This window comes from Sapajus apella, unplaced genomic scaffold, assembly GCF_009761245.1.
Source record: "Sapajus apella isolate SASKATOON/1434 unplaced genomic scaffold, GSC_monkey_1.0 scaffold4, whole genome shotgun sequence".
Classification (NCBI taxonomy): domain Eukaryota; kingdom Metazoa; phylum Chordata; class Mammalia; order Primates; family Cebidae; genus Sapajus; species Sapajus apella.
Window position 1 is genome coordinate 32341497 of NW_022436944.1, and position 13101 is coordinate 32354597.

General features: G+C 47.9%; 1 protein-coding gene and 1 long non-coding RNA gene across 2 annotated transcripts in view; one reads left to right on the forward strand and one right to left on the reverse strand.

Annotated features, from left to right (window-relative positions):
• Nucleotides 1-359: 359 nt before the first annotated feature.
• LOC116541747 lies at nucleotides 360-3253 on the reverse strand. The gene is made up of 2 exons (XR_004264928.1): nucleotides 2955-3253; nucleotides 360-1980 (listed from the first exon to the last, which is right to left on the reverse strand). It is a non-coding gene; the product is annotated as an uncharacterized LOC116541747 (long non-coding RNA).
• Nucleotides 2633-13101, forward strand: part of SLCO2A1 (solute carrier organic anion transporter family member 2A1) — an 87772-nt gene continuing 77303 nt past the window's right edge. The window contains exon 1 of the mRNA XM_032266157.1: nucleotides 2633-3037. Within this exon, the coding sequence (XP_032122048.1) occupies nucleotides 2942-3037 (96 nt within the window). The 5' untranslated portion in view covers nucleotides 2633-2941. The remainder of the gene's footprint in view (nucleotides 3038-13101) is intronic.

Sequence of the window (13101 nt, forward strand, 5' to 3'; positions counted from 1 at the left end):
AAAGTCTTTGAGACTAGGAGATGTTCTTGTGGTTTCGCTTTTTTTTTTTTTTTTTTTTTCTGAGGCAGAGTCTCACTTTGCTATCCAGGCTGGAGTGCAGTGGCATGATCTTGGCTCACTGCTGCCTCTGCCTCCCAGGTTCAAGCGATTCTCCTGCCTCAGCCTCCCAAGTAACTGGGACTCAGACGCGTGCTACCACGCCTGGCTAATTTTTTATTTTTAGTAGAGACAGGGTTTCACCATGCTGGCCAGACTGGTCTCGAACTTCTGACCTCAAGTGATTCGCCCACCTTGGCCTCCCAAAGTGCTGGAATTAGAGGCATGAGCCACCATGTCCAACCAATTTTTTTTTTTTTGTATTTTTTCAGAGTTAGGAAATATTTGCTGAAATTTAAGGATGGAAAGTGGAAAGTCTGGGGGTGCTCTTGAAAGGAAATGGGTTACTTCATTTGTAGGTGTTGAAAATGTAAAACACTACTATTTTTGCCCTTTTCTCTAATAAAATCCCAGTTGTGTTCAGAGGACAGCAATAGTGTTAACTGTACTTCTTAGCATCCTTTGCAGGGGATAGCTATGTGACCCAGGTTTGGCCAACAAGACTTAAGGAAAACAGCTGTGCATGCAAGGGAGAGATTTGCCCCCTTGATGTAAGCGTGGCTCCTTCCTGTTTCCTGTCTTCTGCATCTTTCCTGGAATTAGGAGAGGAGGCTGGAGATGGAGCAGCCATCCTGTGACAATGAGCCAGACATGGGGATGGGAACCGCAGGCTAAGGAATCTTGAAAGGCCTGGGTCCTGACCCCTGGACTACCTACTAGCAGCCTTCTTATTATGAGAGACCAATAAATCTCATTTAAGTCATTTTGGTTGGCTCTCCATTACATTTAGCTGAACTCCACCTAGTAAAGGTCAATGAAGGAAGATAAGCATCTGTGAGCATTTCTGAATAGGCTTTTCCTTTGGAGATGATGCTGGCACTGATGGGAGGCAGAGGGCCAGGTTAACAGAACAGGACTAGGTGAGGGCTGGAGAGGCCGATCCTCACAGGGGTTCTACCAGAGGATCATAGTTTGGCCTCAGAGTTTGAGAAAGAAGCTCCAGCCATGGTAGCCCTAAGGTGCCTGTGACCTTGGCCTGGGGGTTTTCTGGTCCCTGCTCAGTTCAACTTGCAAAATGGAGCTGTTGGACCAGACAACTGATCAGAAGGCATAGTACTTCCGGTCTGGGCTTTGGAGTCAGGCAAGGCTGAATTCAGGGTCCAGCTCCACCACTTGCTAGCTGTGTGGCTTCCAGACAGCTTTTTCAGCAGACCACTCTAGCACCCTTTTCTGTGGAGTCCAGACTGTAACAGCACCTAGACCTCTAGGGCTAATGTTGGGGCTTCATGAAATTATGCATGTGGGTGCTCAGCAGAGAGCCTGGCACGCCTAGCACATACCAAGTGCTCCATGCTGGTACCTGTCCTTGTGTTCCATGTTCTCCCAGTGGACAGATGGGACCTGGAGTTCATGCCTGACCTGGGGCTAGGGCTGGGGCTGCTGCCGGGCTGTGGGAAGCCTGTCTGAATGCACTAAGCTCTGTGGCTGAGTGAAGCGGCCAGAGGCCACCCACTGTTCAGCAGCTTTGGAATGCTGCCGTGTGGAGGGGCCTTGGGTTGCAGGTGGAGAAAATCCCCCAGACCCAGGCCAGACCAGGCCCAGAAAGGTATCAGGTCTTGGGTAGAAATAAGAAGCCCATGTGGTCCATCTATCCTGCTGCCTTTGTCTTAGCCAAACTTCCTGGGAATGGACGGCATCTTTTCCTGAATTTGGGGTGAGCTTGGAGAGGTTCCCTCTGCACGGGACTACAGGAATGAGGGAGCTGGAAAAATGCCTCCAGAGCTGGATTCCTCACTGCAGCGGCTTTTGGAAGAACCTTCTTATCCTTCCCTTTAGAAGCCTCACTGTCTCTTCTCCGCACTTGGAATCCTGGTGGTAAAAAATCTTGGAGAAAAAAAAACCCTCTGTTCATTCCAGCACTGAGAAAGAGGTAAGTGGGGTGCGTCCCGTTTGTCCACACCCCTCACCCCCCTTACCACTCCCCACAGCACTCCAGGCCAGACCCAGCCATACTGACACTTGACAGCCACTGGAGTTTACCTTGGCTCAGGTCCAGAGAGTTCGGGCCCAGCCCCCACCTTTTCACCTTGTTACTCGGTCCCCTCTCCAGCGCTAAGAGCAGTTTAAATATAAATCAGTCCTCAACACAAACAGAGCTGCAGCGAGTCTCAGAGCCATCACCGGAACTGAGGGCCCAGGTTTTCTGCGAGTGCAAACAAGCAGAGACTGGCTCCGTAAATCTCCCCAAGAGCGTCGGGAGCGGTGCCGGGGCTCCCCTCCACCCCCACCCCCTGCTCCCGACGGCCCCTCCAGCGCCCACCTCGGGCCCCCTCCTACCCCAGCCTTCCTCCCCGCCGCCCTGCCAACCTCTTTCTCCATCCCGTCCAGTCACCCACCCTCTCTTCGCCAGTCCCCAGGGGCCTCCCCCCTTGCAGCCTCCTGCCCCCTCCAGCCGTCACCTCCCCTCCCCGAGCCCGCCACCTCCCTCCCTCCCTCTCCGGCTCCCGGCAGGCGGGATCTTCTCCGGGGCGGTCAAGCCTCGCGGGTCGCTGCAGCGTCACACCTGTCTGAGGGGGCGGTGGCGGCGGCGGGGCGGGGGCTCGCAGCGCTTTTGACACCCGAGGAAAAGAGGGAGGAGGGAGAGCGCGTTTCATCATCGGCGGCGGCCACTTATAAAACTTCTGGGCGCGCACTCCTGGCTCAGTCTCCGCGCCACGAACCGCCTCCGGCCACCGCCGCCGCGCTCGCCTCTCACCCGCCCGGCCGCTCCAGCCCGAGGCGCCCCAGCCCCGGGGCCCGCCGCCCCCAGCCTCTCCACTCCGCTCCCCGCCATCCGCCCGCAGCCATGGGGCTCCTACCCAAGCTCGGCGAGCCCCAGGGCAGCGACGCCTCTTCTAGCCGAGCCGGCCGCTGTGCCCGCTCGGTTTTCGGCAACATTAAGGTGAGCGGAGTCCGCGGGATCGTCCCGGCCCGAGGCGCGTCTGGCGCACCTTCTCCAGAGCACCCGCGTCTGTCAACCCGAGCCAGGAGGCGCCGGGGACCCCGGGCTCCCTCCCGGGCCGCGCTCGGATCTCCTCCCCGGGCGACGCGTGCTGGGCGTGTGTCTGCCAGTGTGTGTGTGCGAGCGCGCGTGTGTGCACGGGAGTGTGTTGCGCGTGTATATGTGCGCACGCGTGTGTGTGTGCGTGGTGTTCACACGCCTTCATCGGAGTAGGTAATGGGACAATGGAAGTACCTGCTTACTGCTTACTGGGGCAACTCCAGGCAGAGTTCTAAGCTAGAGAATTGTCCTGCTCGCTGATCGAAAAAGGTCATCTCGAGGAACCCTTTTCCGGCCTCGGACGAGCGGTTACTTCGTCAATGGGATGGGCTTGGAGGTGCGTGGGGTGGGTGGGAAGACACGGGCACCTTGGGGGACAGGCTGGGCCTCGTCCGAGCGCCCTTGCCCTGGGGTGCGTGTCAGAAGGAATGTTCTCCTTCCCCAGGCTTTCCTCTTCTGCCAGCGAGGGGGGCTCTGCTACCTGGCTGTGCGGCTCGCCTGTGAAGTGGAGAATTCCCCCTCAGCGGGCAGCTTCCACAGGCTGGCAACCAACCCGCGTTCTTGGATTGGCTTCCTTGGTCTGGAAATGGTCCCAGGAAGACCACAGCTGTCACGGTTCAGTAAGGTCTAAGCAGGTGCCACTCACCAGGCAAGTTATAGGGAACGGGTGAGAAGATAGATAGGATGTTGACAGCTGTTAGGATGAGAGCACCTTCCCCAGGGGGTCAGAAATGCTTTCCACTCCCTCACAGGTCCAGGAGGACCTGGAATGGTTCAATCCACACTCAGGCTCTTTTGCCCATTCTGGCTGGGCAGAAGTAACAATGGAAGATGCCTCCTGAGAAGGCAAAGCTGCCGCGGTGAGGGTGTGGGAGACTGCAGAGATTGCAACAAAGCCCCTTCTGGTCGGGGTGGGATCATGGTGCAGAGAGGTTGTTTCCTACAACCATACAATCAGATGGGACTGGGTAAAGCCTCCAGTGGTGCAATTAAGGGGAAGCTAGATTACACAAAGGGACTCGGTGTATTGGGGGTCTCGGTAGATTGGTTATATGTGTTCAACAGAAAGGGATCTGGAGGTCAGAGTGGATCTCACCTGTATACTTATTCAACTAGGAACTCCACTCTTGCTTCTGCTCTTTCTGCGCCACAATAAATACAGAATGAATTGATTTTGTAGTTGGATATGAATAAGCAACAAAAATTTTGAGATAGTTTAAAATAATCTCCTCATTTTTGGCCAGACCTGGATAGAAACATTGTGTGCAGTTTTGGTTCCACCATTTTGGAGAAGTTTGATCAGAGAATTTTGGAACCTTTGGTATTTATAAATTCGGAATTGAGAGGAAAGGGTGGGGACTAGGATTAGATGGTCTAAAGAAAGGGGCCTCTACAGGAACCAGGGCGGGGCAATCTCCCTTCATTTTCATCAAGAAGGGCAGGAGGGATGGTGTTCCAGAGCAGGTTCCTGACAGTGAGGGCAAGGCTCAAGGAGACGGATCCGTGTAGACACAGCTTGGGTCCCTAAAATAAGTGTTTATGGCAGCAGTTTCTTTGGAGATTTATATAAACAAGATGATTTCTCACGTGTCGATGATTTAGCCACACGTACCGAGGGCTGGGCTCAGGCCAATTGGCCTCCTAAAGGAGTTAAGTACTCATACCAGTGAAGAGTTTTTCTAGACTCTAAAAATGAGATTCTGTTAGTCATCACTTCCTTTATTTCATAGTTATTGTAAAACCAGAGTTCAGAGCGACTTCCACTTAACTTCACTTAGCCTGAAACCACTTATCAGTCTTAACTTCACTTACCAGCTATCCCTGGATAGCTTAAGGCAAATCTTGAATCTCAAATTCCATTAATTAGAGTCACTTGTGCCTTTCCCTCCTGGGCAACAACCTGGAGCTCTGCTATTTGAAGGGAGATTTCCTCCCAATGAGAGGGCTTGTAACAATTCTGCCACATCTCGGTGGGGGGTGGGTTACACATATCTTGGGACATGTGTGACATGGTGGGAACGGGGACACTCAACCAGAGGGTCTGTCATTTGTCTGGGTTCCTTGTTGCTGGGACAGACTAACCAATTGACTTTGGACATTCCTGCAAAAATCCACATACCATATGGTTTAGGGGAAGCAGATAAAGCCAGAAGACTCCGATCCAAGGTCCCATCCCAGCCACCTACTAATGGGATGACTCAGGGAAGCACCTCTCACCTTTCTGGGGCCTCAGGGCCCTTACCTAAAGAAGTTGGTAATTTACCAATATCCAGCTCCTGGCACTCAATGAGGATTAGGTGGAAGGAGGCATAGGCAGAGAGCTTTGTAACCCATGCTGTGCTCTCAGGATTGGTACCCATCTGAGATCAATTCTTGCTTCAACAAATAGGATTGGTGCATGTTCAAACGTTTAGGAACTATTGTTCCACCAATTCTGTGAGGCATAGTTATTAGTTAAGAAATACTACATTTAATAATAATATGGATGATTAAAACAATAGTAATAGTGGCCAACAGTATTTGAGTGTATGAGTGTACCAGGAACCTTGGAAATATTTTATCCATATTTAATCCTCATTACAACCCTATCAGGTGGATACTATTATTGTCCTCATTAATAACAAGGAAAACAAGGATTTGTGAAGTTGGTCACATAACCAACAGGGGGTGGAGTATAGAGGAACCAGGTATGTGACATTTCAGAGTCAAAGACCCGAACCCGTGTTCAAGCTGGCCTTCACTATCAACACTATGCTGCTTAACACTGGTTTAGCAGGGATGTGCTTGTTCCCAATAGCCAGTGGTTTCTCTGGGCCCTGGAGACATACACATCCCAGCTGTGACCAGGGGGAGCAGCAGTGGTTGCAGGATGGATGCTCCCAGTGGCTAATGGGCTCACATCCTTTCCTTCTTCATAACTCTCATCTCCAGAGTGTGGCAGTTCTCGGGAGGATTTTATGTGCCTCCTCCTGCAGTAGTAAACCAGATTTAATCTACAGTCTCTGCTGCCTCTGGCTTAGAGGAATCTTAAGAAGCAGAGATCTGCTGCACTATCACTGTTCAGCATTCGGTGTCCAGAATGCTAAATTAAAAACAGGTTCATTCAGTGATTCTGAGGGTGGGAGTGAGAGGCAGATTTTGCATCTGACTTATCCTGGCAGCCTCAGGAAGCTGTCTCTCCTTAAAATAAAACTTGCCTTTGGGACCAAACTGAAGTTATCTTATAGAAGTGGTTGGTGACTGCTCCCAGATTTCAGGAAATCACACACCCAAAGCTCCAGTGTAGTGAAGTAATGTAAATTCAATCAGGGAGGGAACATCCCAGTGGAAACAGGGCAGGAGAATAATGGGAAGAAGGGAAAGGCAAACCTCACAGCTTGGCTTCTGTGGCCCTGGAGACTTCTGGCCTGGGAGGACCAAAAAATGGAAAAGAATTACTTTGTGTTGGCCTGTGTCCATCATTTCCTTAGGTTTCTGACCCCCAGCGAAGGGGCGGCATCATGGGCTTGCTTAACTAGTCAGTTTCCAGAGAAAAGCGCTCTATCCCAGCAACCAGATTCATGCTCACGAAAACACTCTCATGAGAATCCCCTGAGCCAAAGAATTCCTTCTCCCACCCAGTGAGCTAAGATATGCTCACTCCTCCCTAGGGGTGATGTTTCTCTAACATTGAGGACAGTGATTTTCTGTCCCCAGGCATCTGCCTCCTGAGAGGCCTGCTTCCCCTGCTTGTAGGGAGAAGGGAAGAGAGAACAAGGGGAACAGGTAGGGTCATTTGTGGGCCGTGAGTCACTTAGACCTCCTCTTCTTGGATGATGCTCAGAGCTCTCCTTAGCTTTCGGTTTATCACCTGGTGGTACTCACACAGAACAAGTGGAAGAGCGTTGTATGTTTTGCAGCAGACATAGCTCATTTCACCTCTTTCTGATCTTCGTTTTTTGTTGTGACAGTGACTACCTGCTTTTTCCATTCTGAGAGCTCCAGAAGTGATGTTGAAATGTTGATATGGGCACTTCGTCTTGTTTTGTCTTGCTTGTGTAATAGGCCAGGATGTATGCAGAGGAATGGAGGGGGTCCCTTGGCCTCGCCCATCTTCATTCTCCCTCTTCTCCACCTCCACTTAGTTTTATCTGGTCCCATGTCTTTAACCAGCCCCAGCACTTACTTCAATCCCCTTTCTGCCTGTGGCAGTGCTGGCCTGCAGAGAGCTCCGTTTATGTGCCAGAGCCTGAGAGCCAGTGATGGTGCAACTGAGAAGCAGCCATCCTGGGTCAAAGGAGCCTATCAGGAAGCTTGTGCAGGGCTGGGCTAGTTTGGCCCCTGCTCTGAAGTTAAGTTCACTAACATGTGCTTGACCATCCCATTGTTTCTGTTGAGGAAGGACATGAAGACACGGCTGTGTGAATGTGCACCTGCCTGTGTCCCACAGGATCAACACATGCTTGTCACTGCAGAACCTGGGGCCTCGTGAGCTGCCGTAAAGTCAGCTGAGTTCCTAGTGCCAGATAAAATGATTGATTTCAATTTTAAAAAAGAAACGAAACTTTTTTTTTTTTTTTAACAATTATAGGCTCATAGGAAAAATCGTACTTAGAGGTCCTGCGTAGCCTTCACCCAGTTTCTGCCAGTGGTTGCCTCTTATATAATTACAGTATAATAGCAAAAGCAGAACACTGACATTGCTATCAAGTGTGTGTATAGTTCTGTGCCATTGCGTTACCACGAGGATTTCTCCCGTGCTGACCTATTTACAGTCACATCCCCTCCCTTCCGTGACTACCATCTTTAACCCGTGACAACCGCTAATCTATCCTCCACCTGTATAATTTTATCATTGAGAATGTTATATAAATGGAGTCAAACAATCTGTGACCTTTTGAGATTGGCTTTTTTCAATTCAGCATTATGTCCTTGAGGTCCATCCAAGTTGTTTTGTGTATCAATCGTTTGCTCCTTTTTGTTGCTGAGTAGTATTCCATGGTATGAACGTGCCATAATTTGTTTAAACGTTCACTTATTGAAGGGCATTTGTGTTGTTTCCACTTGGGGTCTATCACAGATAAATCTGTTGTAAACAATTGTGTAAAGGTTTTTGTGTGGACATTCTCATTTCTCTAGGGTAAATGCTCAAGTGTGTTTGCTGGGTCATATGTTAGTTGCATGGTGAGATATTTTTAAGAAACTACTAAACTGTTTTTTGGTGTGATCCTACCAGTATACATTTTCACCAGCAATATGTGAGAGACCCAGCTGCTGTGACACCTCATCAGTATTTGGTATTTGTCACACATTTTTATTTTAGCTAATCTAATAGATGTGAATAGCAACACCTCATCGTGGTCTTGTTTTGCATTTCCCTAATGGCTAGTAATATTGAACATCTTTTCATGTGCTCATTTACCTTTTGTATTTCCTTTCATTGAAAACAATTTTTTTTTTTTTTTTTGAGAGAGAGTTTCGTTCTTGTTTCCCCCAGGCTGGAGTGCGATGTTGCCATCTTGGCTCACTGCAACCTCCACCTCCCAGGTTCAAGCGATTCTCCTGCTTCAGCCTCCTGAGTAGCTGGGATTACAGGAGCCCGCAATGACACCCGGCTAATTTTGTATTTTTAGTAGAGACGGAGTTTTCTCCATGTCAGTCAGACTGGTCACCTGAGGTCTCGAACTCCCGACCTCAGGTGACCTGCCCGCCTCAGCCTCCCAAAGTCCTGGGATTACAGATGTGAACCACCCACCCAGCTGAAATGTTTTTTCTTATATTTTGCCTACCTTCTAACTGTAATCTTTTTGTTTTTAACTGTTGTATTTTGATAGTTCTTTATATGTGTTAGATACAGGTCCTTTGTTGGGTATGCAGTCTGAAAAGATTTTCTTCTAGATTGTAGCTTATTTTTCATCCTCTTAACAGGGTATTTTACAAAGAAAATGTTTAATTTTGATGAATTTTAATTTATCAATTTTCAATTTTCTGGATCCTGCTTTTGGTGTCATAAGAACTCTTCACCAAACCTTAATTTCTGAATGATTTCTTTTATATTTCATTCTAAAAGTTTTCTCATTTATATTTAAACTTATTTTCCATTTTGAGTTAATTTTTGAAGGGTGTAAGGTTTAGGTTAAGGTTCTTTCCTTCTTTGTTTTTTTTTGTCTATGGCTGTCAAGTTGTTTCCGCCATTTTTTTTGAAAAGACTATCCTTATTGAATTGCCGTTGCACCTTTGTCAAAAAATCAGTTGGCTGTACTTGTGTGGATCTATTCTGGGTTTTCTATTTTGTTTCATTGATCTATGTACCAGCCTGTCTTAATTACTGAAGCTAGAGCAAGTCTTTATTTTTATTTGATGAGCCCATCCATCTTTATTTTCTTTAAAAAATTATTTTTGATTGACAAGTTTCTTGATTGGCATAATTGTATACATTATGGGGTACAGTGTGATGTTTTAATCTATGTGTGCAATGTGGCATGATTAAATCAGGCTAATTAATGTATTGTGACCTTGCTTATCTATCATTTTTTATGGTGAGACATTGGAAATTTACTCTTTTTGTTATTTTGAAATATTTAATGCATTATTGTTGACTGTAGTCACTCTGCTATGCAACAGATCTCAAAATCGATTCCTCCCATCTACCTGAAACTTTGTACCTTGGATCAACCACTCCCCATTTCCTCCCTCCCTCCCCACCCCTGCCTCAGGTAACCATCATTCTATTCTTTACTTCTATGAGTTCAACTTTATTAGATTCTGTATTTAAGTGAGATCATGAGGTATTTGTCTTTCTGTGCCTGGCTTATTTCACTTAGCATAATGTCCCCTAGATTCATCCATGTTGTAGCAACTGACAAGATTTCCATCTTTTTAAAGGATGAATAATAATGCCTGTGTATACATGCCACATTTTCCTTACCTATTCATCCACTGATGGACACTGAGGTTGATTCCATGTCTTGGCTATTGTGAGTAAGGCAGAGCAAGTCCTGTAGTTGGATAAAAGCTTGGTTTTATCAGGCAATGGTATATGTTTATCTTATGGATACCAAATGTTATAACCTGTTCAGTTTCCCTTCTACTTTGGCTTTTAGGAAGATTTAAGAACAGGTTTAAAGCTTGCTTTTGGTAAGCGAGTGGGATCTTATGTGTTTATGTGCTCCAGCTTTTCTTCTGGTTTTAGCCGATTGGTATGCTTTTTCCCTTGAACTTGATTTTTAAGTCTATATTCCTAACTTTTTCTAATCTTAATGACAGCCCTGCAAGACAGATATTAGCATCTTCATGTCACAAATGAGGAAACCAAGGCTTACCGAAGGCCGCATGTCCAACAGCCGGCAAGGCAGGGATTCCCACCTAGTCGTCTCACTCCTGTCCTTCCCATGACCACAAAATGCCTCTTAGTTCTGGACTCTCTTGCCCACCAGCATTTGGACCTGAGCTCAGTGATCTCTGAGGTCCTTTCAGACTCTGAGATTTTTGTCTCACGATGTTAAGTTGCTGACTGAGATGAGACTAGGAGCAGGGCCAGCTTAGGTCTGGACTCTTCTAGGAGACCTGTTATGAAACCTGGCAAAAGCACCCAGATTGTATTTGATCAATCCCCAGCCCTTTCAGTTGAGATGACCTTGATTCCCTGGGTATGTCTTACTGTTTGGGTTGGATTAAATTTGCCCCGGAGTGGAGATGAAACTGAAGAAGGAAGTCTGAGACCGCAAGGAGGGGTTGAAGGATGGGATGATACTCTGCAGCCAGCTGCCCTCATCCCGAGCCTGCCTTTCTAGCCTCTTGGCCCTGATGTGCTGAAGGGAAAAGCTGTGGAGGCTTACAGGGATACACAGGAGGCCCAGCCAGGCACAGCCTAAAAGCACAGCCAGAGCGGTGACCCCAGGACTTGTGACCTTTGAAATACTCAGCCTGCTCAGCATTTGGTACTGCCTCCCACCCCCCACCAGGGCTGCTCCTTACCTTCAAAAATGTGGCGAGCTACCGGAATCCTGTAGGAACCTGAGAGTGCTGATGACAAATTTCATTTTGTTTACCCAAACATCAGTCATGCTTGTTTATGTTCTGAAAACCACTCCATCCAACACCCTTGAGAAACGCTGGCCTAGAACACAGACAGCCTTAGTTAAAATGCCTGTGCCATCAGAAAGGGCTACCTCGAGCTACTGTTTGTCAAACTGCCCCACCAAGAGGCCCTGAGTTCTAGAAGGGAATGAAAAGATTTCCAAGTAGAGTTAGGACTAGGGGCATGAGGAGAGATGCCTGGGGATGTGGCCTGATTCCTGAGTATTACATTTCTTTGATATACTTTTATATTTTATCTCAAAATCAGATGAATGATATATTGTCCTCCACAATCTATGTGTTTCCAAATAATATGTCATATTTCTCTGCAAATCTTGGAGTAACGTTGATGCTCTAGGAAGGTGTGTGTGTCTAACTCGGGTCTCCCAGGTCTGAACTCCCAGGTGCAGTGAATTGAGTTTAGGAAATACAACACAGGCAGACCTCACATTGGAAGTAGTTTATCTGGGTGGCTCACCCAGCCAGCTTGTCAGGTGCAGAGGGAACGGCACCTAGGTAATTTAAGTGGGACAGGTGTATGAGGTGTGAACATCAGGGAATTCCTGGGCCAGGCCCCATGGGACACCACCAGACAGGAGCTAGCTAGGGAGCACAGTGAGGCCCTGTGGGCCTGGGGCAAAGGAGCAGCAGTGGAACATACTCCTGCTGCTCATTTGGCTGCCAAAGAGATGCAGAATGGGATTAAACTGGTCTCTTTCTCAGACTGTTTTATAAGTCATTCTTCACTTGTGACACAGGCCCCTTTGAAAACTTCCTGCTGTACCTTTGATTCACAGTACATTTGGGGTATGTATCTGGGAGCTGAGCCTGATATGGAGCCAGGACCTCACTCGTTCAGTGAGCATCTATTGAGTGTCTAAGCATTTATTGACTATCTACTGGGTGAGGCTCTTTACTAGGTGTTGGTGTTTATACCTGGCTCCCTAAAAGTCTCCCAAGTTTGCAAGAAAAAAATTGCCTGTAAGTTCCCTGCCTCCCAAGGTGACCAGTTGTCTTCATTTGCCCAGGACTGCGGTGATTAGGACACCAGACTTTCAGTTTTGAAACTGGGAAAGTTGTGGGGAAATTGGAATGAGCTGGTCGCCTTCTTGCCTCCCTTGCTGTGACATTTTACAAGAACAAACTTGCACCTTCTGACTGTGGTGCAGGGGAGGTGCCGAGGAAAGTCAGGGATGGTGTTCAAGAATGGAAATGAACCTCAGGGATCTGTGGGGAGAAGAAATGGGGGCTTCGAGTGAGCAGGCAAGTGGCAGCCAGGATGCCGGTTGCTGCTGGGCTTTTGCACGGCGGTGGAGCTCATTTCCCTCTCTTGTCTCTGTATAGAAGTCCTCCTACCTAGCTTCCCACCTTTATTATTGGCCATGGATTTTATAGTGTTTTTAAACATCTTATTTTATAGAATCTCTATAAATGATGATAACACTGAGCTGTTGAAAGATGATGCTTCCTGGCTTATGGAATTATTGAATTTCAGACTAGACAGTGATGAGAAAGCTCATCTGCTCAAAGACGCAGGAATCCTCTTGATGTCCTTGCCTCTGCTTGCAGAGCTCTGATGGGGAGCTCACTGTAGCACAAGGCAGACCCAGAAAGTGGCAGCACCCCAGGCATTTACCAGGTTTCCCCTGTGTGGAGCTGAAACCTCTACCTGCCCTTCCATGTATGTTCCCCAGAGTGAAACTACCAGAACCCACTATTTCCTGGTCACTTGCTTCGCTGTTCTATTAGAACAGTCTCCCCTCTCCCAGAAGCCCCTCTAACTTCGGACTGCTCAGCAGGGTTGAAATAGAAAACCAGGTAGTCAGTGCCACCCTCCTCTGAAAGCCAAACTAGGCTCTGAGGGTGGGCATTGCTGGGACATATGTGGCCCCTGATCACAAAGATTT